General features: G+C 33.8%; 1 protein-coding gene across 1 annotated transcript in view; it reads left to right on the top strand.

Annotated features, from left to right (window-relative positions):
• The window catches only part of LOC102733970 (importin subunit alpha-6), a 25,029-nt gene extending 2,045 nt beyond the window's left edge, over positions 1-22,984 (top strand). The window contains exons 2-8 of the mRNA XM_081829368.1: positions 1,589-1,696; positions 11,037-11,200; positions 13,146-13,224; positions 14,837-14,962; positions 15,979-16,106; positions 18,782-18,960; positions 22,261-22,984. Of these exons, the coding sequence (XP_081685494.1) occupies positions 1,589-1,696; positions 11,037-11,200; positions 13,146-13,224; positions 14,837-14,962; positions 15,979-16,106; positions 18,782-18,960; positions 22,261-22,448 (972 nt within the window). The 3' untranslated portion in view covers positions 22,449-22,984. The remainder of the gene's footprint in view (positions 1-1,588; positions 1,697-11,036; positions 11,201-13,145; positions 13,225-14,836; positions 14,963-15,978; positions 16,107-18,781; positions 18,961-22,260) is intronic.
• Positions 22,985-24,923: the final 1,939 nt, after the last annotated feature.

Below are 24,923 nucleotides of genomic sequence, written 5' to 3' on the forward strand. Positions count from 1 at the left end.
TAATTGGTTTCTCCATTCTAGCTATTGTCTTCACAATTGCTAGCCTGAATTCCGTCTCTGACATCTTGGTTATATCTGCATCCATTTGTAAATCTGCAGCATTAAGTCATAATCTCTGAGTCTTTTCTATTTTGGGGGTTCCTCCTCCTAGTCATTCTGTTGATGGGTGGTTGAGGGAATGTATAGAGTCCAAATTATTGACCAGAACCCAAGCAAGATGCACCTGTTTTCTAGGGACCTTAGGGTTGCTGGCCTCTTGTTTTCCCAGCCTGTCGTCTGGGGGAGGGGCCTGCTGTGCTGTTACTCAGGCAACCCTGTTTGGGCGGAGTTGCCCTGCCCCCCTGTGGCGGGGAATGGGCTAGTGGGAATCAGTTTTTTGGGGCTTTTGTTCTCTGGCGGCTTTCCACGTCTCTTCCGAGAGTCAGAGCAGAAGAGACCGTTTCCAACCCTCTGCCTCAGAGCAGAGAGATCGCAATCTGTTCTTCAGTGAGCTCTCCAGGCCACACTGTCTCCGTTTATGTCCGTGCTGCTATAAACTGCAGCGGCCTGGGTTGTGCGACCCCCCCACAGCGCTCCCAGTCCTGCCTCCAGGTCTGAGCAGGTCTCTGCCCTTTGTGCTTCTAAAACCGCCAGCCGCTCCCAGTTTGCATGTGGGACCCCGCTGCTCAGAGTTTCCGCCCCAGGGGCTGCCCTAAAGTCCTTTCCCCGCCGCTACCGGTCTGCGAGTCTGTGCCCCGTCCCCAGTGAGCGAGGCTGTCACTCATTGGCGGTGTAGGATCCCCACAGCCAGGCTCCCTCCCGCTGCCGTTTATCCTCCGATATCTGCCCGCGGAATCACGGCTCCCCACTTTGTACCTCGAAACCAACCGCTTGTGATATTCTGTTTGTAGAGGTCTAGATCGTCTTACATCTAAGGCTGATTTCGTGGGTGCTCAGAGTGGTCTGGTAGATATCCAGCTCAATTGTGGGGACCAGTTGAAATAGGGTCCCCTACTGCTCCGCCATCTTTAATTCTTTCTCCCAGAATCCTAATACTCTTTTTAAAGTATATAGAAATAATTTTAAGCACCAAACCCAGTATTTTGTATCTTTTCTTTTTTTTACTGAGATAATTTGGTCTTAATTTGTAATGCTTAGGCTACTTTTGGTAAGACTTTATGCATTCCCTTTTCTGCTCCTCTAAAGCCCCAGTGTAAAGATTTCATATTCAAAATTGCATTATCTATTACTTTATATTGTAACTTAAAACAATAAATCTGTCAAGGTTTAAAAAAAATAAAGTATACAGAAGCAGATAAGTCAGTTTTCCATGACACCCTTTATTTTGAACACGTTTTATCTTCTAAGGATCCTTTCAGATCATAGATTCAGAATTTTAAAAATAAAGCGGTGATATATATATATAATTGCTAAATATATATTTATATATATTTATAATGATTTTTTAAAATTACCTTTTCCTAGTTTACCACATTGACTATGTTATAAAGTATATTGAGAATTTTTTATATTTTATGATATAAAATAGCTAAATAGAAGAAATGAATGTAAAGTGACAATTTTCTTTTTTCTATTTTTTTTTTTTTTTTTTGGCAGGTTATTAACAAATTCAAACAGACTTACAACAACCAGAAATGCCGTATGGGCCCTCTCAAATTTATGTAGAGGCAAAAACCCTCCTCCAAACTTTAGTAAGGTATGAGTAAAATATACAAATTAAGGAATCTATATACATAAACTTTTAATTAAGTCTCCTTATAATAGACTTTCAGAGATTGAAGGAACGTTATGCCATTTTTTAGCAATTATTTTCTTTATTTACTAGACAATATTTGCACATATACAAAGTCTAGAGATATATAATAGGAAGTTTCCCTTTCTACTCTTATTTTACCTCATGATTGCCTCTCAGCAACCACTGTCACTTGATGTTTATGTATGTTAGTGTTGACTTTAGAAATCTTCTAGTCTAGTTCTTCTCATTTATATCCTATAAATGAAATTGAAGCCCCCAAAAGGGTTAAGGTAATTCATCCAGGTCCACTATTAGTTGTAAAATTGGAAAACTAATTAGTCCACAGTGGCTTGTGCTTTCTCAGTGTACTTTTTATCTGTTTAGAATATTTTTTTCCCCATCTGCTCATATTCTGCTAAAAGAATAGATTATTAATAAGTTTCCAATCTAGTTCTATTTTCTTACCAATAAGATGTTAAAAAGACAGAATGTAGGTAAATTTCTGGGCTACCATTATACTTCTTTTGAATTCAGTATCTATGAATGAAAGGGCAACATTGACTGTAGCACTAAGAAGAGCTCAAAATCTGGTGAGGATTTAGTGATAAAGTTTCTGGGGGCAAAAAATAATAAATTCCTAATTGAAAAATATGATGCATGAGTTGTATGCCTTCTCATTTATACTTTTACCATTCCAGTTTGAAAAATGCATGATCATTTTAGCCACGTTTCATCTGAACCACCAACATGACTTTAAAATCTCATTGGTACCATCATCTGTTGATCTTTTACCACACCCCATAGCATGTTATGGGTTCAATCATAATTCGTAAAATTTTTCCGTAACCATCCATGCCTATTCTATTCCATGTTTATTGACAAGTACTTAATATGACTAAGAAGCTAGTTTAAAGCATTTTAAAGTATGCTAAAAATAAAAGAGGGAACAAAATTTATTTTTTTTAAAGACTTGTATTTATTAGAGAGAGAGAAGAGAAAAGGCACACATGCACATGGGGGAGAGAATCTCAAGCAGACTCCATGCTGACCATGGGCCCCCCCACCCCACGCCAGTGCGGGGCTTGATCTCATGACCCATGAAATCGTGACCTGAGCCAAAATCAAGAGTCAGATGCTTAACTTACTGAGCCACCCAGGCACCCCCCAAATTACTGTTTTAATCAGAAATTTGGTTTAGTAGATATATATCTTAGAAAAGTTTTGAGTAAACTATATACCACTGCTCCCCAAGGAAGCAAGTTATGAAATAATATTGCAGCAATGGCCTTAGTTAGTTTAAAAAAATTTTTTATAATTTTCACTTTAATAGTAGAAGGATAAGGGATGAGTATTTGAACTGAGTATAATACAAGGAAAAGAATATTTATGTGGTACACAAGTATCCCTCAATGACCTTTTTTTTTTAAACATTCTATATAAAAACATCATTTAGCAATGATTATTATAGAATTGAAAGGAAAAAAATGTTCATATTTTGTCTGAGGAGATAATAAGGGTCAATTCAACTGATGATGGTGAATCCTTCACCAGCTATTTGTAGGTTTAAACTTGCATATGTAGAATTGGCTTGCTAATTATATATAGATTCATGGTTTTAGCAATTATAGTAATTTCTTTATTTTACCTCTTAAAAAATGGTATGGGATAACTGTGTTTTGATTGAGTTTTTACTCAGTGAACTTTGGTTTATGCATTGCTTTTCATTTTAAATTTCTTTAAAATACATTCCTTTTAAGAATTTGGAGGTTTTTACCCTTTGCTTTTAAAATAGTGTGCATCTCTATGTGTATATGTTGAGATAATAATTATGCGATAATAGTTGTAAATATATAATTAGTTTAAAATGCCATATTTCATTTTTCTTTTTTTTCTACTTAGTATTGGAATTTTTCGTAGGCATTGTTAAATTTTGAGATCTTTTTGTGTAATTATATTACATGGTTTTTAAGAGTTCTTTAGCCATAGACAAGCAGTAAAGATTTTAAAAAATTTTTATAATAACAATCATCTACTTTATTATAAAGGACTCATTTTTAAAAACTGTCTCATAGAGATGCTTTGCCTGAAGAATTTGCTTATTTGAAAAAAACTGAAATTTATAAAATTTATAATTTGTAAAACTGGTAGTCTAAACCACATTTTTCTAAGCTTCCTTTTAAAAAATTATTGTCTTTATGAGACATCTAATGGAACATTAAGGACTTTGAGAAGTTATATGAATCTTGAGAAGCCATGTGGTTATCTTAATTTCAGGCCAATTCACATTTATAATGGTAGATATTACTTTAACAGCTGGCAAAAAAAAAGGATTTCTCAATTAGGAGACTGTTTCTTATTTTCTCTTCCGTCCTACCTCTACTTCCTTCTCCATCCTCACTCTTAGTTTATGACCCTGCTCCTTCACTGAGAAAATTGAAGCACTCTGAAGAGAACTTCCGTAGATTACTACCATCATTACATTTGCCATCTTGTCATCATTTGTACTGCTATACATTCCTGTCATTGTTGGTTACTTTAGCCATGCTTCTTTATAAAGTCAATTCCTTTGTTTGGACACTACATAGCTTTCTGTTTTCCCTATTTAGGGTCATCGCTCCAGGTGCATCACTCCTTTCCTCTCCAACATTAGTAATTGTTTTACTCTCTCCTACACCATTCTCAATACTATAAAAATATACTGTTATTTCTCTCATGTTAAATCTTTTCTTATCCCTGAAAGCCCTATTAGCTCCCATGTTTATTGCCACCCCATTTCTTTGCTTCCTTTTATAGCAAAATTCCTCATTTGTCTATTCTCATTGTCTACTCTCTCTCCTTTCATTCTTGTTGAATCCTCTCCAGTCAAAATTTTCCCTCAGTCACTGCACTGAATCTGCTTTCACTAAGGGCACATGTGTCTTCACATTGTGAAATCCAGGGGTCAATGTTTAGACCTCATCTTAAATGACTTGCTACATCACAGTGGTGATTTCTCAGTCTTCATCTTACCTGATCTATTGCCTTCATATGACATATTTGATCACTTCCTCCTCCTATGTAATTTTTTTTCACTTGGTTTTCAGGCCACTACTCTCAAGTTTTCCTTCTACCTCAATGATTGCTCCTTCTCAGTTTCATATATTAGTTCCTCTTCTCTTTTTCCTACTAAAGTTGAGAGTACAAAGTGAATGGTTTTGGCTTTTTCTTATCTTTATCTGCATTCAATTTCTTGTTGATATTGCCCATTCTGTGACTTTAAATGTCATCCACATGCCAGCAACTTCCAGATTTCAGTGCTTGGCTCAGATCTTCTTTTTAACTCCAAACTCAGCATCTTTATTTGGATATCTAATAGACATCTTAAACCTGACATATTTAAAATGTAATTCCTGTTCTTTTCCCCCAGAACCTTCTGTGCCAACAGTTTTTCGTATCAGTTAATAGAATTTCATCTTCCATTATTAAATGAGGTACTTTAACATTTTTTGCCTGCTTTCTCTTTTATCTCATTCTCTACATTCACTCCATCAGTAAATCCTGTTGGCTGTACTTCTGAATTATATTCACGTAGGGGTTCCTCTAGCCAAATTTGGTACTATTTGAGGATCAAGATGAATTAAGGAAAGGAAATACTTTTTTTTTTTTTTATGATTTTATTTATTTGTTTGACACAGAGAGAGACAGCACAAGCAGGAGAAGCGGCAGGCAGAGGGAGAGGGAGAAGCAGACTCCCTGCTGAGCAGGGAGCCCAATGCAGGACTCGATCCCAGGACCCTGGGATCATGACCTGAGCAGAAGGCAGATGCTTAACCGACTGAGCCACCCAGGCGCCCCAGATTTTTTTTATTCAATGTGTTAAAAGTATTTCCTTTCCTTAGGGCCGCCTGGGAGGCTCAGTCGTTAAGCGTCTGCCTTCGGCTCAGGTCATGATCCCAGGGTCCTGGGATCGAGTCCCACTTTGGGCTCCCTGCTCAGCAGTGAGTCTGTTTCTCCCTCTACCTCCTGCTTCCCCTGCTTGTGTGTGCACACACTCTCTTCTCTCTGACAAATAAGTAAGTAAAAATCTTTAAAAAAAAAAAAAAAAAATCTGTGAGTCTATCCTAATACTAAAAATGGGGGAAGAAAGCTCTTTTTAACAGAAGAATCCCAATTAATACTTGTAGAAGGACTTCATATTAGAAAAGTCATTTACCATGCTAATAATTGATTTAGGCAGGAATCATCAGTGAGTTCTATAACATTTAGGTGAAAGATCGTTGGGAACAGAATATTGACATGGTTAGAAAGTATTGCCCTACAGAGTATTTATTAATTACAAAGAGGATAGGAGGGAGTTTTATTTACTGTTGAGAATTCTAGTGGAGTTTAGTCACCTTAACCAAATGATTAACATTACTAATAAAGGGAAAACTGACATTATGTGCCTTCAGATGTGTCATGACTAAAAATAACACATCATCACTTATGTAACGCTCTTGCTGGAAATGTTTAGTCTGAATCTAATAACGAGGAAACAGTAAGACAAATCAGAATTGAGGAATGGTTTGTGAAATAAATGTCCGGACTCTAAGAATATCAGCGGTGTGAAGGCACACAGATAGGCCGAGGAGCTATTCAAGATTAAAAGACGGCACACACCTATTAGAACGGTTAAAATCTAAAAAGCTAATAATACCAAGTGCTGACAAGATGGATAGCAACTGAAATTCTTAAACATCACTGATAGGAATGTAAAATGGCACAGACGCTTTAGTAAGAAGACAGTTTCTTACTGTGCTATTTAGCAATATGGTACTTACCCAAGGAAGAGGACATAGTATGTGTACAAAAAGACCTGTACATAAATGTTTATGAGAGCTTTATTCATAATCACCAAAAATTGGAAACAGCCCAAACGTACAATAGCTGGTGTATGGATAAACAAATTATGTTTCATTCATATGATGGAATATAACTCAACAATAAAGAAGAAGAAGCTACTGGTACATGCAACAACATGAGTGAATTTCACAAGAATTAAGCTAAACAAAAGAAGCCACACACAAATGCTATATCATGTATATTTCGTTAATATAATATTTTGGAAAAGACAAAACTATAGAAACAAAATCAGAGCAGTGATTGCCTAAAAGGGACAGGAGGGTAGTTTTAAAGATGATAGAAATATTCTATATCTTGATTGGGTGGTAGCTATACAACTGAATGTATTTGTCAGAACTCTCATTAGAACTGTACACCTGAAAAGAATTATTTTTACTGAATTTATACTTCAATAAACCTGATTTTTTTAAGATACTCTAACAAGTAAAAGTTAATTATTGATTAGATCATAGATTGAAATTAAGTTCTAGCTTAAAATATTTAAATTTGCTTTAGATCTTAGATAATATTATTGTACCAATGAAAAATTTTTGGATGTGACAATAACAATGTCTTAGAAGAATGTAAAGAAATGCCATTTTTCTTAGGAGATACATGCTGAAGGATGTAGGGGTGAAGTATCATGATAACATCTGCAGTTCTCAAATAGGCCAGCAAATATATTTTTAAAATATATTTTATATGTATATATATGTGTGTGTGTGTGTGTGTGTATATGCATATTTCCCATTTCATCTCACAATGTTTTCAAAAGACATGTATTCAAGAATTGAGATTTAATAAAATTAGTAATTTTTACTGCTTCTACAAGGTAATTCTTAAATAGGCACCCTCCCCCTTCCCCTCCGCCGGCCTCTTTGCAAGTATGTGAACATAAAGAATACAAAGATCTGTGGTACATTTTGGTACCACTGCTTTGATTTATGCTGAGTTTTACCCACCATTGCTTTTATAGCTTTAGTGCAAATGTCAACAAAATGAAAAAGACCAATTATGTGTTAGTATAATTATGAAAATTTTGGCATTAAAGATTGCTTCCCCAAGGTTTCAAGAATCCCTCAGGGGTCCATGGACCACACTTTGAGAACCACTGGCCTACAATTTAATGCTTAATATCTATATAATTCCCTCATTTTCTTTAAGTGCTTGCTTATAAGTTACCTTTTCCATGAGCTGTACTCTGACTACCCTACATAATAATGTAATCTCTTACTACCCCAGCCACTGACCTCCACATTTTACTCTAATTTTTTCTTAGCATCTTCTAACATAATACATGTTTTTAAAAATGTATTACCTATTTAATTTTTTTAAAAAAATCTTTCTTCCACTAAAATATAAACTCCTTAGAGTTAGGAATCTTTGTCTCTTTTTGTTTACTTATGTATTCCAAACTTACAGTGTAATTCACATTAATAGGGCTTAAGACTTTTGTTGGGTAAATTTTCTGTGATTTTCTATGAGAGATTTTATCATTCACATTTTTTGAAATTTTTATTTTCACAATCATATTTTCAAGAATTTTTTTTGTTCTCTGATTGCTCATCTTTAGATAGACTTTTTCTATATAGGTGTTACAGCTTTTTTTATGGACCCAGCAAATTATCTACCTGAGGATTTATAATTTTTTTGAAGTTTTATTTTTTCTGGTGTCTCTGTTTCTTTGTATGTTTTTGTTTTGTTTGTGGTTTGTTTGTTTTAGTCTCTTTTTTACTGGGAGATCTCCTCATATAACTTGTGATCCTGGGCACTCTGGACATACTTAGGAGGCAGACACTAAAAGCTAAATGGAAAATGGGTATAGAGGTGGGTGTATAGACTTGTCCTTTCATGGGCTTCATTATAGAGTAATTGGGTGGCCGAACCATGTCTTCTTTGAGGAATTCAGAATTTCTGTATGTTTTCTGAGACCATTCTGTTTCTCCAGAGACAGATTTTCCAGTCTCCTGCTGCAAAGTGAATAGATTGGGTTGAGGTGTAGAGTAGATAATACTACTGGAGATGTGGGAGCTGGGCATTGGAAGACGACTACAGGTTTTCATCAGTCAGTATGTAAACTTTTATTTAATCTCTGTGATTTCTGTTCTCATGCTTTATTTCAAACTTGTCTTTGATACCCCAAGTTCAGTTTCTGTAGTTCACTTTTTGTTTTTCAGTTTCTCCTTAAAATAAACCTCTAGTCTTTGCTGGCATTGAGAATATTAGACACCTACCTGTAGTCTAACCTCTTTCTCATTTAACTTTTTAAGCTTTCTTTCTGTTTTAGCATCATTCCTCTCCTGTGCCTTCTGTGATAGCTGGCACCTCTGATTCTTGAGGCCCTTTGGGGTGATGATTGGAGGATAAATTAGCTTTCTTCTTCTTCTTCTTCTTCTTTTTTTTAAATTAGCTTTCTTCTAATTGGTAGTTCCCTCTGCAGGTATAGAGGTGTCACCTTTCTCTCCTCACTTACAATCCTGTCCACGATATCTTATGGGCATGATTACAGATGTCTGCTGCACTTCTCAGAGATCGGATTTGTATTTCTCTTTCTTCTTTCCCTTGTTTCTGAGAAGACAGTGGCTCAGAAGTGTTTTTATTTGCTCCCTTAAAACTAGAAATCTGTAATGCTGTAATAGCTTCATTTTTTAAATCAGTAAAAAGATACGGATCAGTATGCTGATTTTTTTAACTCAAAAATTTATATTTGCTTTAAATGATTCTCACATTTCTCTGTTTGAGGAAGAGGAGGTCATTGGCAAGGGTGAAGGCATGTTTGTTCGGAAAGGATCCAGTTGTGCAGATTTGTTTTACTAACTTACAGACCCATCTGTTTTGTTAGAAAACTGTTTTTTTTGTTCCTGGGCCCTGGGGTCATCTGTACAGAAGGGCCCAGCAGAGAAAATAGATAAGTATTTTCAGAAGGTTATAGTTTATGTACTGGCAATCTTTAAAATAGAGGTAAAGAGAAAATTCATCTTAAGTACTAGAACCTTAAAAAAGCTGTCATTACTCTTTATTTGTGGCACATCTAAATTTAGTACACAGCTCTTATCTGAGGGATACTTTAGGTTGCTGATTAAAAAAAAAAAACTTGGGGCATTTGGGTGGCTCAGTTGGTTAAGCGTCTGCCTTTGGGTCAGACCATGATCTCAGGGTCCTGGGATCAAGCCCACAGCGGGCTCCCCGCTGCTTCTCCCTCTGCCTCTGCCTGCCACTCCCCCTGATTGTGCCCTTTCTCTTTCTTTCTCTGTCAAATAAATAAATAAAAATCTTAAAAAAAAAACAACAATTCTTAAAAAAAAACTTTAAGGAATATAGAATCAGTACTGATCATGGCAATAAAAAGAGCGAACATCTCTGTGCTTACTGTATGTCAGGTACTGTTCTAAGATGCTACATGCATTCTTACTAATTTAACAGTACTGTTTTATCCCTCTTTTATAAATGAAGAAATTGGATTTCAGAGATGTTAGGTAATTTTCCCATGGTCATACAGCTAGTGAATCTAGGACTGTCTGATTTGAGAAAGGAAGGATCATAGAATTTGTCTAATTTGGCCTTTGTTTCACAGATTTGGAAACTGAGTCTCAGAGAGGTGAAGTGATATGCTCATTTCACAACTAAGTAGTTGTAATATTAATGCTAGAGGGACTAAAACCTGTTGTCATGTATGTGGTTTTTCTTTTTTTGTAATTGAAGATTCAGGGTTTCAGTACATTAAGAAGTACAGTTTATTAGTGACTTTCATTTAAAAATCCTTCAGATTTCTTTTTGTATTTTCTACACCTTTAGTCCTCAACTGATTATTAGATTTGTTTCCAATAATGTACATGTAATAAGTAGGGTGAGGTTTATTTCAGTTGGTTCATATTTCATGATCATATTAAACACCTAACTAAAGCATCTTTACTTCCCTTAGCTTTGGTATGCCTTTTTTGGGTGTGTTATGTGTGTGATTTAAACATAGGGGATCTCAAATATGTATTTCATTACTCTTAAAAATTTTAAATTACCACATATCTTATTTAATGTAAGATGAATTGGAGGGGCGCCTGGGTGGCTCAGTCAGTTAAGCGTCCGATTCTTAGTTTCAGACCAGATCATGATCTCAGGTCCTGAGATCGAGCCCTGTGTTGAGCTCCCTGCTCAGCAGGGAGTCTGCTTCCTCTCTTCTCTCTCTCTCTCTCTTCCTCTTTCCCTCCCCCAGCTTGTGCCCTCTCTCTCTCTCTCTCAAATAAATAAATAAATCTTTAAAAAAAAGATTAATTGGAAACAGTTACATGTTCATATATATGATCATAATTTTTTAAAACAATAGAATGTTTTAATTTCTCTGGTATTTTTATAGCATTAGTTTTGTTTTAAAATGGGTTTCTATATTTTCCTAAAGAAACTCAGTCTTAGAGAAAATTGTTAAATATTGGCTCTTTTCTTCCAGGTTTCACCTTGCTTAAATGTCTTGTCACGATTGTTGTTTAGCAGTGACCCAGATGTATTAGCAGATGTGTGCTGGGCCCTTTCTTATCTTTCTGATGGACCCAATGATAAAATTCAAGCAGTCATTGATTCTGGAGTCTGTCGAAGATTGGTGGAACTTTTGATGTAACTACAATTTATGATTAATAATTGTATGATTGTGTATTAAATTTAGCAGTTAATGGCTTTATAAATATCTCGAGAGTGACTATCTTCAGAAGAATTGAAAAGCCATCAACCCCACTTTTCAGAATAGCTGTAATGCTGAAAAGTTGACCTTTTTAAATTTGTATCTCATCCTTTAGTTGGAACTAATAATTTTGTGAATGTATTTCATTAGTTTTAATCTTTTTATGAATGGCAGGGACTTAATTCAACAGGTATATATGGAATGCCTGTTACCTGCTAGAGTATTATACAACATATTGTTAATGAAGTACAGAACTCGGTACCTGCTCTCACAGAACCAGTAATCTAGTTAGTTGTTCATTACAGTAACTAATTTGTGTACAAGTTCATGTAGTGAAAACATTTAGTATTTCACTTGTTTTAATATTTCACTTGCTAGGCTATTATTGCTACCTTCTTTAAAAAGAACAGATTTTTTGTATAAAAGAAGTTTAAAAACTTGTAAGAGAATTTGTTTTAAAAGGATAGTTTATCTTTTTCTTTAAAAAGATTTATTATACTACTTCCTTTTGTCAAAAAGCCATTAGGTAGGCTCAAACAAAGCAGATGGCACAAAGAAGAAAGGTCTGATAAGGGGTTGTGGCTCTAGTCCAAAGACAACATCTGAGGAGGGTAGGCAGGCAGGTCCAATGAGGGGATCAGGGCTCAAGCTTGAGTATGGCACCCACTAAAGCAGAATAGCAAGCAGGCTGGAACAACACATGATGGATAACAGCCTAGCTGGATCAGAAGCCAGTTTCTTATTCTAAGAGAATGGAGATACAAATACGGAAAGGAGGAAAACCAGAATAATCTTATGGTATTAGATTAGAACTGGAGATATCAATGTGAACTCATGGCTTTCAACATAAAGAGATGTAGAAATAAATAGATATGTGTGTGCGTGCACGCACATGCGCTCTTAAAGGCCCTGTGAGCAGTGACACTTCTGTACTAAAAAGCTGAACACACCAAATCTTGGTTTTTAAAAACTGCTCTTCATTAACAGGAACCAAAATTCTTGGATAAATGGCTGATTCTAGGGCTGGCATTGAGAAAAAATAAGGTGACCCCATAAAGTATTAAGTGCTCAAAGAATGGAGAAATATCAAAAGGACACTTAGAAACCCACTTAAGGGGACTCCAACCATTCAAACTTCCAAACTTCGGATGATTTGAGCATTAAAATAAATTATGGTAATATGTTATGAGTACTGAATAAAATAGGAATCCATGAGTCCACACTAAAATAAGTAGGTACATCAATAGATAGACTGAAAAAGCATATAATGATGGTATTACAAAATTATCATTGGCAACAATATTAATAATTCAGACAATACACATCAAGAAGTGGTGAAAGTAGTGGTTGGTGAAAGTGGGATAAGGAATGGGATTTAACATAGTCTAAAAGAATATCCTCTCAAAAATATTAATTATAAAGGGAAAAACAGTAATGTTGAAGTAGAGAAATCTGACAGGCACCATTTTAAGTGACGAGTTCAGTGCTACTATTGTGGACAAAACAGGTATCAGATGCTATCCTATGTAATGAAAAGATGGTTGCATTTGTGATATCCTAGCTAAAAGTATATAATTTGTATCTTAATCATGAGGAAACATTGGACAAAACCTAATAATTCGTTTATGATCATTATAAATGTCAAGATCAGGAAATAAAGGAAAAAATAGGAACTGTTTTGAATTGAAAGAGACTAGAGACATGACAGTTGGGTCTAATATATAGATTCTTTATTACAGAAGTATTACTGGCATAATTAGTGAAACTTGAGTGGGATCTCCGGGTAAAGAGTATACAGGACTATTTTGTATTATTCTTGCAATTTTTTTGTAAATTTTAACTCTTGCATAGTATGTAAGTTCATATTTTTATTATTTTTAGGCACAATGATTATAAAGTTGTATCACCTGCATTAAGAGCAGTTGGTAATATTGTGACTGGTGATGATATTCAAACACAGGTGAGTTCAGACTTTAATATGATAAATTGTTAAGATAATGGATTTTGAGAAATTTATCAAGTTTCATACTAGATACTTCATACTTGGTTAAATATTAATCAAGACTTTAGCATTACCATAACTATATAGGCATCTATAATGTGACAGCATATTCTTGATGATAAGTGCTCAACCTCGAATACCTGTATGTGAAAGCACTATCCTAGATCTATATAGATATAAAGAAGTACAAGGTAGGAGGTTGGCTCTTGAGGGATTTATAATAAAATTGAAGAGAAAATATATATTAAAGCAAAGCAAATTACCCAAGTTAGTGTATGTTTGCTGAGAGTTGGTTGGTCAGTAAACGCTATAGAAGTTTAAAAAAGAAATCACTATGCTGAGAAATCTTTGTAGATTCCATAAAGAAGTTGGAATTAAAGCTATATCTTAAAGTTGGGGAAGAACTTAAGTAAACTAGAAGAGATTTATGTGAACATAGGTACAAAGGCAGACATGTGTGGGTTGTATTTAAGAGACATTAAGCTTGACCAGAGAAGGAACTGTTAGTGAAAGGGTGATTAATTATAAATAGTTTAAACATGGGGTTGGTTGGAAGCGGGAGGTCCTTTTATAGTAGATTGAAGACCTAGATTATGGGAATGGAAGGAAAGATAGAAAGGAAACATTTTCCTGGTTAGTAACTATGTGTGTGTGTGTCTGTGTGTCTCTCTGTCTTTTGGAGGATGGTGAGATACCAGAAAAGGTGTAATGTCAAGATTGACTTTAGATCTGGAGCAATCTTTCTTGAAGATAGAAACTTAAACTCTAACACATTAGATTCTCCTTTGCTTGCCACCATAACTTAAACTTTACTCTAATTTACATATCATCTTTCAGGTTTAATCTTATTTAATCCTATTTAGATATATTAGTTATTAAATAGTTGATCCTTAGTAATTTGATAGTTACTAATTTAAAATATCTCTTTAAATGAGAATGCCCTTCTAAACATAACACTCTTCAACAGAATTTTGGTACACTGTTTCATACATTCTTCACCAAGTAAATTTAATGTAAATCATTGTGGGTATTCTGAAAATAGGAACATAATTAATTATGCCATGGAATGAAGAATGTAAAGGGACAAAGCAGAACATACTTCTTTACAAAAGAAAAGTGGAACAGTAAAAAATTTTAATGAAAAAAGTTGACTTACTCTATACATTGAGGTTTCTTACCAGTTATGGAATTAGGTACTTTCAGACTGTTTCATCATCTTTTTTTCATCATCTCATTTGGCAAAACTAGAGTTTGGATCCTGACCAGTCACTAAATCTCTCTTGAATTGTCCTATCAGTTGAATTCTTGAGTGTATTCGTAAACATGAAGGACACACCTCTGGTGTCCTGCTTATTCTCATTTTAGTGGTTTGACAGAGCACTTTACTGCACCAAGTTTTGGTTAAGTGGAAAGAGTAGAAGGTAGCAAGTACCTAAGTTTTACTTTGAGAGGAATTTCTTTTTTCTTAATTTAGTTTTTCAAGAGTGATTTTTGTATTTTTATAAATCAGTCTATCTTTCTGTAGTTTTTTGCTATAAAACTTTGTTTCCATTTCTGATTTTTGTTTCAGGTAATTCTGAATTGCTCTGCATTACCGTGTCTCTTACACTTATTGAGTAGCCCAAAGGAATCAATCAGAAAAGAAGCCTGCTGGACTGTTTCTAACATCACTGCTGGAAATAGAGCTCAGATTCAGGTAAATACCTTTCAGATCTAAGAAAACAGGAAGATCTCTTGAGTCAGTTTGGACAAAAGTCAGCATTTTATCAGTGATTTTTTTTTTTTTTTAAATGAGTTACTTAAATTCTTGAGAAGGATTTTACAGAACATGGCCTTTTCTCCTCTAAAATAATAACATTCATTTATAGTGGTCTAGGGAGGAATTGTGTGTGGGTGTGTGTATAAAATTGCCCACGGTGCTGGACACATATGGCTAGTCTTAAAAAGGGATTGATTTTTATTAGTTTTAAATAAGTTAGGTAATAATCTTCCTCTCAAAACTTTTAAGTAATGATTTATTAGAGTCTTATCAGGCTTCTTGAGTCAAAAATTACTTATCCATTTTGATCAAGTATCTACCTTGTGCTTTATCATCTTTATTTTTTTATTTTTTTTTTTAAGGATTTTATTTATTTGAGAGACAGAGTGAGAGAGAACATGAGCGGGGTGAGGGGCAGAGGGAGAAGCAGATGGGGAGCCCTATTTGGGGCTCAGTCCTGGGACTCTGGGATCATGACCTGAGCCGAAGGCAGACGCTTAACCAACTGAGCCACCGAGGTGCCCTTGCTTTATCATCTTTAAAATTAATATTCTGTTAATATATTTTCCAGTCTTGAAAGTATGAAAGTTTGTTGAAAGATTAGAAAGAGGGGCGCTTGGGTGGCTCAGTCTTTAAGCTTCTGCCTTCGGCTCAGGTCATGATCAAGGGTCCTGGGATTGAGCCCTCCATCAAGCTTCCTGCTCAGCGGGAAGCCTGCTTCTCCCTCTCCCACTCCTCCTGCTTGTGTTCCCTCTTTCCCTGTCTCTCTCTCTCTGTCAAATAAATAAATAAAATCTTTAAAAAAAAAAAAAAAGAAAGATTAGAAAGATTTCCAAAGATTTTATTTCCAAAAAGCGTGATGTGACATTTTAAAGCCATTGGGTCTTACAATTTCTCTACTTAATAACATTTTTAAAACAGTATTGGCACTGTTTATCATTTTTCCTCCTTAGGCTGTTATAGATGCAAATATTTTTCCTGTTTTGATTGAGATTCTTCAGAAAGCAGAGTTTCGCACCAGGAAAGAAGCAGCTTGGGCTATAACTAATGCAACATCAGGAGGTACTCCAGAACAAATAAGGTGTGATACAGAGTTTTTTAATTTTTTTTTTAAATGTAAATGGGACAAAATGAAGTACTACGTACTTTTTATTTGTTGATGAAACCGAAACATTATTTCTAAGTCATTTTAATGTGAAATGAAAGCATTTGTTACATCAGTTGTATTATTCATTCACAGTAGTTTTTGTTTTGTTTTGTTTTTTCAGTAAAGGATAATTAACATCACTTGCCTTGGCAGACTATTTATGAAAAATCAGAGATTAAGAATCTGAAAAAGAACAGTTTATATTAATTTGCAAAATATACTCTGATGGACATTAAATATTTTTTATACCATTAGAGTCACGTGCATGTGACTTTATTATATAAAAATGACTAATGATTTGAACATCCACTTATTTAAAATAATTATTAAAAATAAAATTAAATACTGAAATAGACATTTGTTTGTATAGTGATGTTCTCCTAGTCAGTTGTTAGCCTTACCTGTGGATGGTATCTTTTCTTTCTCTATACTAGTTTTCTTTTTTATGGTAGCTTTTTTGATAGGCCTTTTGTTGTTTACTTGTTTCTTTTACTAACAACATAAATACTAGGTACATGGGCTTTGAAGTCAGGCTGCTTTAAAACCCTGTTCCCTCAGTAAAGGTTGTGTGACCTTGACAAAACCATTTTACCTATCTAATCCACAGTTTCTTCATTTTTTAAATGAATTTGATTAACAGATAATACCTTATGGTAGTCTCTTGATAATTAAATGGGATTCATACATTTAAAGTGCTTTACATGGTGCCTAAACATTAAGTTCTCTACTAAGATTAGCTGCTATTATCGTTATTTGTAACCTTCACAACTTTTATGATCAGAATTGATTCCTAAATTTCTTATTATCTTGTGCTTTTATTCTCTTTTCCCCCATAGCAAGGTTCTACTTTGCACTTGTATAAAAGCTTGACTTCCTACAGAATTTTCTTATTCTATGGATTTGTCTGTGAAACTCAGGACTTTTTAGGTTTCTTGAAGTGACTGTTTAGGAAGTATTTTCTGATGAGTATTTAATTTATGTCTTAATTTATAAAACAATAAATAAGGCTACTAGCTATTTTAAAAAATCACTGAGAGGATTTTGAAATAACTTGTTGTGAGATCTTTGTCTTATTGCCTTCATTTGTGCTATTATCTTGGTGTCTTAGATTTATATTTCTATATGTTGATAACATCTCTTCTGCTTTTTATTTTCCATTCTTCCTCTTTCCATTACATTTCCATCTCATTATGTTATGAATATAAAGAGTAATAAAACAAGATCTTCCCCCTGTTCTAACTTGCATTTTTTTATAAACTAATATAATTTTTATCTGCTTTGGGAACCAAAGTTTCTTTGTTCACCTACAAATAGTTGTATTTTTTCAAATTATTTTCATTATTATGTCTAGTCCATATATTATTACTTAAATTTATTGATATGAATCAAGTGTCCAAACTGAGATCATTATTTTTTCTAACCATTTTCACCATTTCATTAATTCTACATATATGGGAGGAGATCTTGATCTCAGATTGATTTCAGCATGTGTACCACTAATATTTATTGAATGTCTGATATTGCCAGTTGTTGTGCTAAGTCATTTCAGTTATTGAGTGCCAGGATAGTATCCAGTACTGTCATATACTTTATGTCCTTTAACTTCATACAGCTATGAGATATTCATTCAACAAATATACTGATTAGTTATAGTATAGTATATGGCAAGTGAGTGCTCTAGTGAAGGTATGTACTTTTTTTTTTTAAAAAAAAGGAAAGTGGAAACTGACTTTTATTGAATGCTTAACTGTATGTTTATAGCAACTCTCTGAGCTTGGTACTGTTATTATCCCCATTTTAAGATGGAGAAACTGAGGCACAGAGCAGTCACTCCAGGTCACACAACTAATAAGGAGTGGAGTTGGGACTTGAAGCCATGCAGTCTGGCTTCAGTACATCATTTTTTCCTTTAGCCTTAATGGACTTTTTTTCCAAGGAAATAAATCAGTCACTTTATATTATAGAGAATGGAAAAGAGCTAATAAAAACTAGAAAAAGACAAAGTATTAAAAAACGAGTGGAATAACTTTCGTGAACATTGTTTATTAAAATTATTCACAACATAGCATGTTTTGCTCCTAGAAGCCTTTTTTTTTTTTTTTTTTATTGTGTTATGTTAGTCGTAGAAGCCTTCTATATGCTTCTGAAGCACAGGTGGTATTTTAGAACATCAGCTATGATTGTTTTTGTGGGAAATTTGATTTGAATGTCCCTTCTCCCTCTTCATTTCTACCTACTCCCATATGACCCCAGTGTGTGTACATAGGCTCACCTTTAAATAGTAGCACCTTGAAGCCACTGTTATTCTTAGTACTACTCATATGCCATGCAGAAACAGCCCAAGTACCGATTTGCTTGTATGTATATTTTTGTAATATTTGTTATCTCATTTATTGCTAATTATGTTAAATGAAAATAGGAGAGTAGAAAGAAGTTTTCAGGTTCCTATGTCAGTGAAAATTTAAATGTTTTAATGTTTGAGTTTGTATAAAAATACTTTTCTTAATTGTTTGTAGAACATTTCACTGAAGAATATTTGCTATAAATAATACTTAAGTCTCTTTAAATGTTTTTTTTTTTTCTCTACTTTTTTTTTAATCACTCTGAAGGTATTTGGTAGCCTTAGGTTGCATTAAACCACTTTGTGACCTATTGACTGTTATGGACTCTAAAATAGTCCAAGTGGCTTTAAATGGACTTGAAAATATTTTACGTCTTGGAGAACAAGAATCTAAGCAGAATGGAATAGGCATTAATCCATACTGTGCTCTCATTGAAGAAGCATATGGTAAGCAGTCAGTTCAAAATGTATCATTATAGTCAAGTCTTTTTGTTTTTAATTGATATATAACATTACAAGTTGGTCTCAGGTGTACAACATAATGATTCAGTGTTTGTATATACTGTAAAACTATCATGATCACCATAATAATTCTAGTTAACAACCATTACCATACATAGTTACAAAATGTTTTTCTTGTGATGAGAACTTTTAAGATTTACTCTCTTAGCAACTTATAAATACATAATACAGTATTATTAACTATAGTCCTCATGCTGTACATTATATCCCCATGACTTTATAACTAGAAGTTTGTACTTTTTGACTTCCTTCACTCATTTTGCCAACTTGCCCCACTGGCAACCACCAGTCTGTTCTCTGTATCTATGAGCTTGTTATTTTTTTGTTCTTGGATTTTACAGATATGTGAGATTATATGGTATTTGTCTTTCTCTGTGTGGCTTATTTTATTTAGCATAATGTCCTCAAGGTCCATCCATGTTGTCACAAATGGCAAGATATCATTCTTTTTTATGGCTGAATAATATTTTATTATATACATATATACCGTTTTTTTTTTTTTTAATCCATTCATCCATCAGTAAACACTTACGTTGCTTATATATCTTGGCCACTGTAAATAGTGCTGCAATGAACATGGGGGTACAGATGTCTTTCTAGTTAGTGTTTTCATTTTCTTTGGATAAATACCCAGAAATGGAATTGCTAAATCATGTGGTAGTTCTATTTTTTGGGGGTAGTTTAATTTTTTGAAGAACCTCCATAGTAGCTGCACCAATTTACATTCCTACCATCAGTGCACCAGGGTCCCATTTGTTCCACATCTACACTTGTTATTTCTAGTCTTTTTGATAATAGTCATTCTAACCGATGGTGAGGTAATTATTTCATTGCAGTTTTGATTTAAATTTCCCTAACGATTACTGACGTTGAACACCTTTTTAGGTACTTGTTGGATATCTGTCTTCTTTGGAAAAATGTCTTTTCAGATCCTCTGCCCATTTTTTAACCAAATTGCTTGTTTTTGGTGTTCAGTTGGTGCTGAGTTCTTTATATATTTTGGGCATTAACTCCTTAAGGTATATGACTTGCAAATATTGTCTCCTGTTCTGTAGGTTATCTTTTCATTTTGTTGATGGGTTCCTTTGCTGTGCAGAAGCTTTTTAGTTTGATGTAATCCCCACTTGTTTATTTTGACTTTTGTTGCCTTTGCTTTTGGTGTCAAATCCAAAATATTGCCAAGACCAGTGTCAAATAGTTTATCACTAATGTTTTCTTCTACTTTTATGGTTTCAGACCTTACATTCAAGTAATGTATTCAGAGTTTGTTTTGTGTATGGTATACATTAGTGGCCCAGTTTCACTCTTTTGTGTGTGACTGTCCAGTTTTCCCAGCACCATTTTTTTTTAAGAGACTGCCCTTTCCCCATTGTATGTTACATTCTTTGCTTCTTTGTAGTAAATTAATTGATTTTATATGTGGATTTCTTTCTGGGCTCTCTATTCTATTCCACTGATCTGTTTTTATGCCAATAAGTTTTGATTATTATAGCTTTGTAGTATAGTTTGAAATCAGAGTATGATGCCTCCAGCTTTGTTCTTTTTCATAAGATTGCTTTGAGCTATTTGGGGTTCTTTGTGCTTCAATATAGGGGCACCTGAGTGGTTCAGTTAAGTGTCTGCCTTCATGCCCTCAGCTCAGGTCATGATCCCAGGGTCCTGGAATCGAGCCCCACATCGGGCTCTTTGCTCATTGGGGAGTCTGCTTCTCCCTCTCCCTCTCCCTCTGTGGGCTCTCTCTCTAACAAATAAAATCTTTAAATACATATATATTCACATAAATTTTAGGATTGTTTGTTCTATTTCTGTGAAAAATGCCATTGGTATTTTGATACAGAGTATATTGAATCTGTAGATTGTAGATTGCTTTGGGTAGTATGGACATTTTAACAATATTAATTCTTCCAACCCATGAGCACCGAATATCTTTCCATTTATTTATATCTCCTTCAGTTTCTTTCATTATAGTTTTCAATGTACAGGTCTTTCACCTCCTTGGTTAAATGTATTCCTAGGTATTTTATTCTTTCTGATGCACTTGTAAGTGGGATTATTTTTTAATTTCTCTTTCTGATAGTTTGTTATGGTTGTATAGAAATGCAATAGATTTTTGTACTGATTTTGTATACTGCTACTTTACTGAATTCATTGATTAGTTTTAAGTTTTTTGGTGGAGTCTTTAGGATATTCTATATATAATACCATGTCATCTGCAAATGGTGACAGTTTTACTTCTTCCTTTTTTAATTAGATGGCTTTTACTTCTTTTTATTGCCTAATTGCTCTGGCTGGTACTTCCAGTACTATTCTGCAATGATATAACTGAAGAGGTTTACCTGTAATTAAATGAAAAATATATTCAGCATCACCCAGACTTAGTGTAGATTTTTCTTCTTTTAAGCAATAAAATAGAATGCTCTAGATTTTGCTTATTTTGTAAAAATAGGCTTTTTCAGTTTCACTTATAGTTTGTACTTTTGGTATATATACAATAGCTACATGGATTTGTAAATAGTACTCATTCCATATTGATCTCCTCTGGCTCTTTCTCTGAGAGAATGTGTGTGTGTGTTAGTTTGCTCACCTTTTAGTTTCTTCATTTGTGTTTGTTTTGGTGCTTATCCTTTTTGTGCTTTTTATAAATAGCATAATTACTCTAGAAAGACCTTTGGAGTTACATACTCTAAAACTGTCATTTTAAAATTGAGAAACTAATGTATAGAGAAACCAAACTTATTTGGGCAAAATGACACAGCTAGCAAGGTGGAGTCTGTGATCTTTTTTTTTTTTTAAAGATTTTATTTATTTATTTGACAGAGAGAGCGAGAGCAGGAACACAAGCAGGGGGAGTGGGAGAGGGAGAAGCAGGCCTCCCGCCGAGCAGGGAGCCCGATGAGGGGCTCGATGCGGGGCTCGATCCCAGGACTCTGGGATCATGACCTGAGCTGAAGGCAGACGTTTAACGACTGAGCCACCCAGGCGCCCCTGTGATCTTTTTATTCCCAGGCCTGTGCTATTTCCTCATACCACAGTGCCTTACGCTGTCATTCTTGAAGTTTAAGACATAAGTGGTGTTGGCTATCAGTATATGCAAAAATTAGATAAGAATAACAACCCCATTGCTGATGGACTGACAGATGCTATTGATTCATTATTTTGGTTCAAATATCTGATGAAACTTGAGTAACAATTTTCTTCATATATATATATATATGTATAAAACAGGTCTGGATAAAATTGAATTTCTGCAAAGCCATGAAAATCAGGAAATTTACCAAAAGGCTTTTGATCTGATTGAACATTACTTTGGTGTAGAGGAAGATGACCCCAGCATTGTACCTCAGGTGGATGAAAGTCAGCAACAGTTCGTGTTTCAGCAGCAGGAAGCACCAATGGAAGGGTTTCAACTTTAACTTGGTGGAGGAAAAATTAATGGCTACAAAGGATAGTTTCAGAGATATCTTCTTTGTTACAATGTCAGTAGGAATGTTTGATGTGTTTTTACTTAGAACAGAAAAGAAAAAGTTGATGCACTTTTAAAAAGCAAAACAAAAAAGTTTCCATTCAGATGCAATCTTTCATTATAGTTTTGTTTTTATTTTGGTGTACCTATATTTGTGTTTTTATTGTTTTGTCTATTTTTTGTAACTATTTGTGAGCAATTAAATACATATGAAATTATTTAGTAACTTCAGCTTGAAAAAGAGAACTTTGGGTAAAGTATTACATATGGTTCTGAATTTTTTCTAGCATCTTGGAAACTGCACATTAGCAGTACAGCTGATAATTGCATTTTGGCAGTAAGTCTGACACGCCCAATCTACTAAATCTACCTCTATCTTGAAGCAAAAACAAAAAAGCTTCAGAAGCATGAAATAGTGTAAAAGCTAAATTAGAATGTGAAAATATCTATTACCTTAAATTATAAATCACTGTGCTGTAGGTTATACTTTGCAAAAAAAAAAAAATTACAACAGAAAACCTGTAAAATTTATTTATAAAACATGTAAGTATTGTACTGATAATCAATTAAAATGTGGCAATTGTGAAGAGAAAAGCTGTTCTTCATGTTGAACACATTAAAATGATTACACAACATTTAAATATTTGTGTTTTTAACATGTAAATGCTATTATATTAGTATATTTTGTATTTTGACCAAATATGCTACCATTTTTGAAATAGTGTTTTATTATTTTTTCACTCTTCATTTTAAAAAGCATCATGATAGAGATGCCATCATGAATCTAAAGTAGTGCTGCATAGCAAAAATAATACTGTAATTCTTTCTCTGATTTTTTCAGAGCAGTAATTGAAAAGTTTCACTTTTTGTGTAATAATAAACTTAGGTACTTTGACAAAATTATCCTGAAGAAATCACCTTGTTAATGTGTTAAATTTTATTAAATGCTCTTAATGTTTGGACACTAAAGGATGACACTAATGAAAATTGCTAAGGATTCTTTAATATAGTTGAAATCTATATTAGGAATTTTTTTTTCATTTTTCATAATACTTGGGAGGGCCATACTGCTGCTTGTAAATCAGTGTATTAAATTACATTTGTATCAGATTGGTCAATATAATGTATGTGTTTTACGTATTAACAGCAAAAACCTCTTCAAAACATGAAACTTTTAAAAAAAAGTTTCAGTAGAAAAAGTATATATATATTTATTTATAGATACATATGTAAATGTTGTCTGTGTGTTATTCTCACAGTGCTGTACTTGGTAGAGCTTTCTAAGCAGATATGGTACTGTTGAACTCAGTCTTTTCATTTATAGTTATATGCAGGCTATTTACACTTCCAATTATATACCTAAAATACTTATTTACAACTGTTTTAAGATGGGAACTAAAGCATTTTTGATATTATTCATAGTCTATTCTGTAAAGAAAGATTTCATTTATGATAGCATTTATAATGTTTCTGCTGGAAATCAGAGGCATGTTACAAGAAGAAATTGTATATAGGAGTACTTTTAAATAGTATGACACTTTGTAAATTATGTATCATGAAATTATGCTTTTGGCAAGACACTTAAAACCTACAGCTATAAAATACAGGTTTAAATGGTGTCCATAATGCTGACTGTATCTGCCAAACCTCTTTTATATTGTTAAGTAGAGGATTGTATCTGTGCCCATTTTATTGTAGTGGAAGTTATAAAGTTTAGTATAAAAAGTTTTTCTTTTGCATTATGTATAGTCAAAAGAACAGGGTAGTTATATCAAAGATTACCAAATTGATGGTGAATTTATGAGATAAACATTTTTTTGTGGTACAGATGGTTCTAAGTATCAGGTGACAGGGTATTCCACTCTTTCTAACCGAACTTGATAATGCAGCATAATTCATAAACTAACCAGCTGTGCCTGCTTTTATTTTGAGGACCCTGTAGTCACATTAAAAAAAATCTAAGCCAAGTCTTTCAAACAAAATGGTTCTTATAGAAGGAAAAATAATATATATGTGTGTACATACCCACACACATATAAAATGATTTTTGAGGGGATAATTTTTAAATTTTGCCAGTAAAACAAACCTTGTATCTCTAAATACAGAGTATGACTATATTTTAAGCATCTAAATTTAGAATTATATTTAATTTCTTAGATTTGTTATTTGGGTAATTAATTTGATTAGATTTGAATGCAAGAGGGAGTTTCTGTCTAATAGTTGGGACCAGTTATGGACATGATGATGATGACTTCATTGAACCAAGACTAGCAAATACTTTGTTACTAAAATTTTTTTTATATATGGCTACTCTTTTCAAATAAAATATTTAAAATGCTCCAAAATATATTTTCATTAATCTTCACTTACCCTTATGGAAAAAAATTTCTTTTTTTTATCTTGCTTTCCTAATAAGATATATTTA

The sequence above is a fragment of the Leptonychotes weddellii genome, chromosome 8 (assembly GCF_054177405.1).
Source record: "Leptonychotes weddellii isolate Sample4059 chromosome 8, ASM5417740v2, whole genome shotgun sequence".
NCBI classification, from domain to species: domain Eukaryota; kingdom Metazoa; phylum Chordata; class Mammalia; order Carnivora; family Phocidae; genus Leptonychotes; species Leptonychotes weddellii.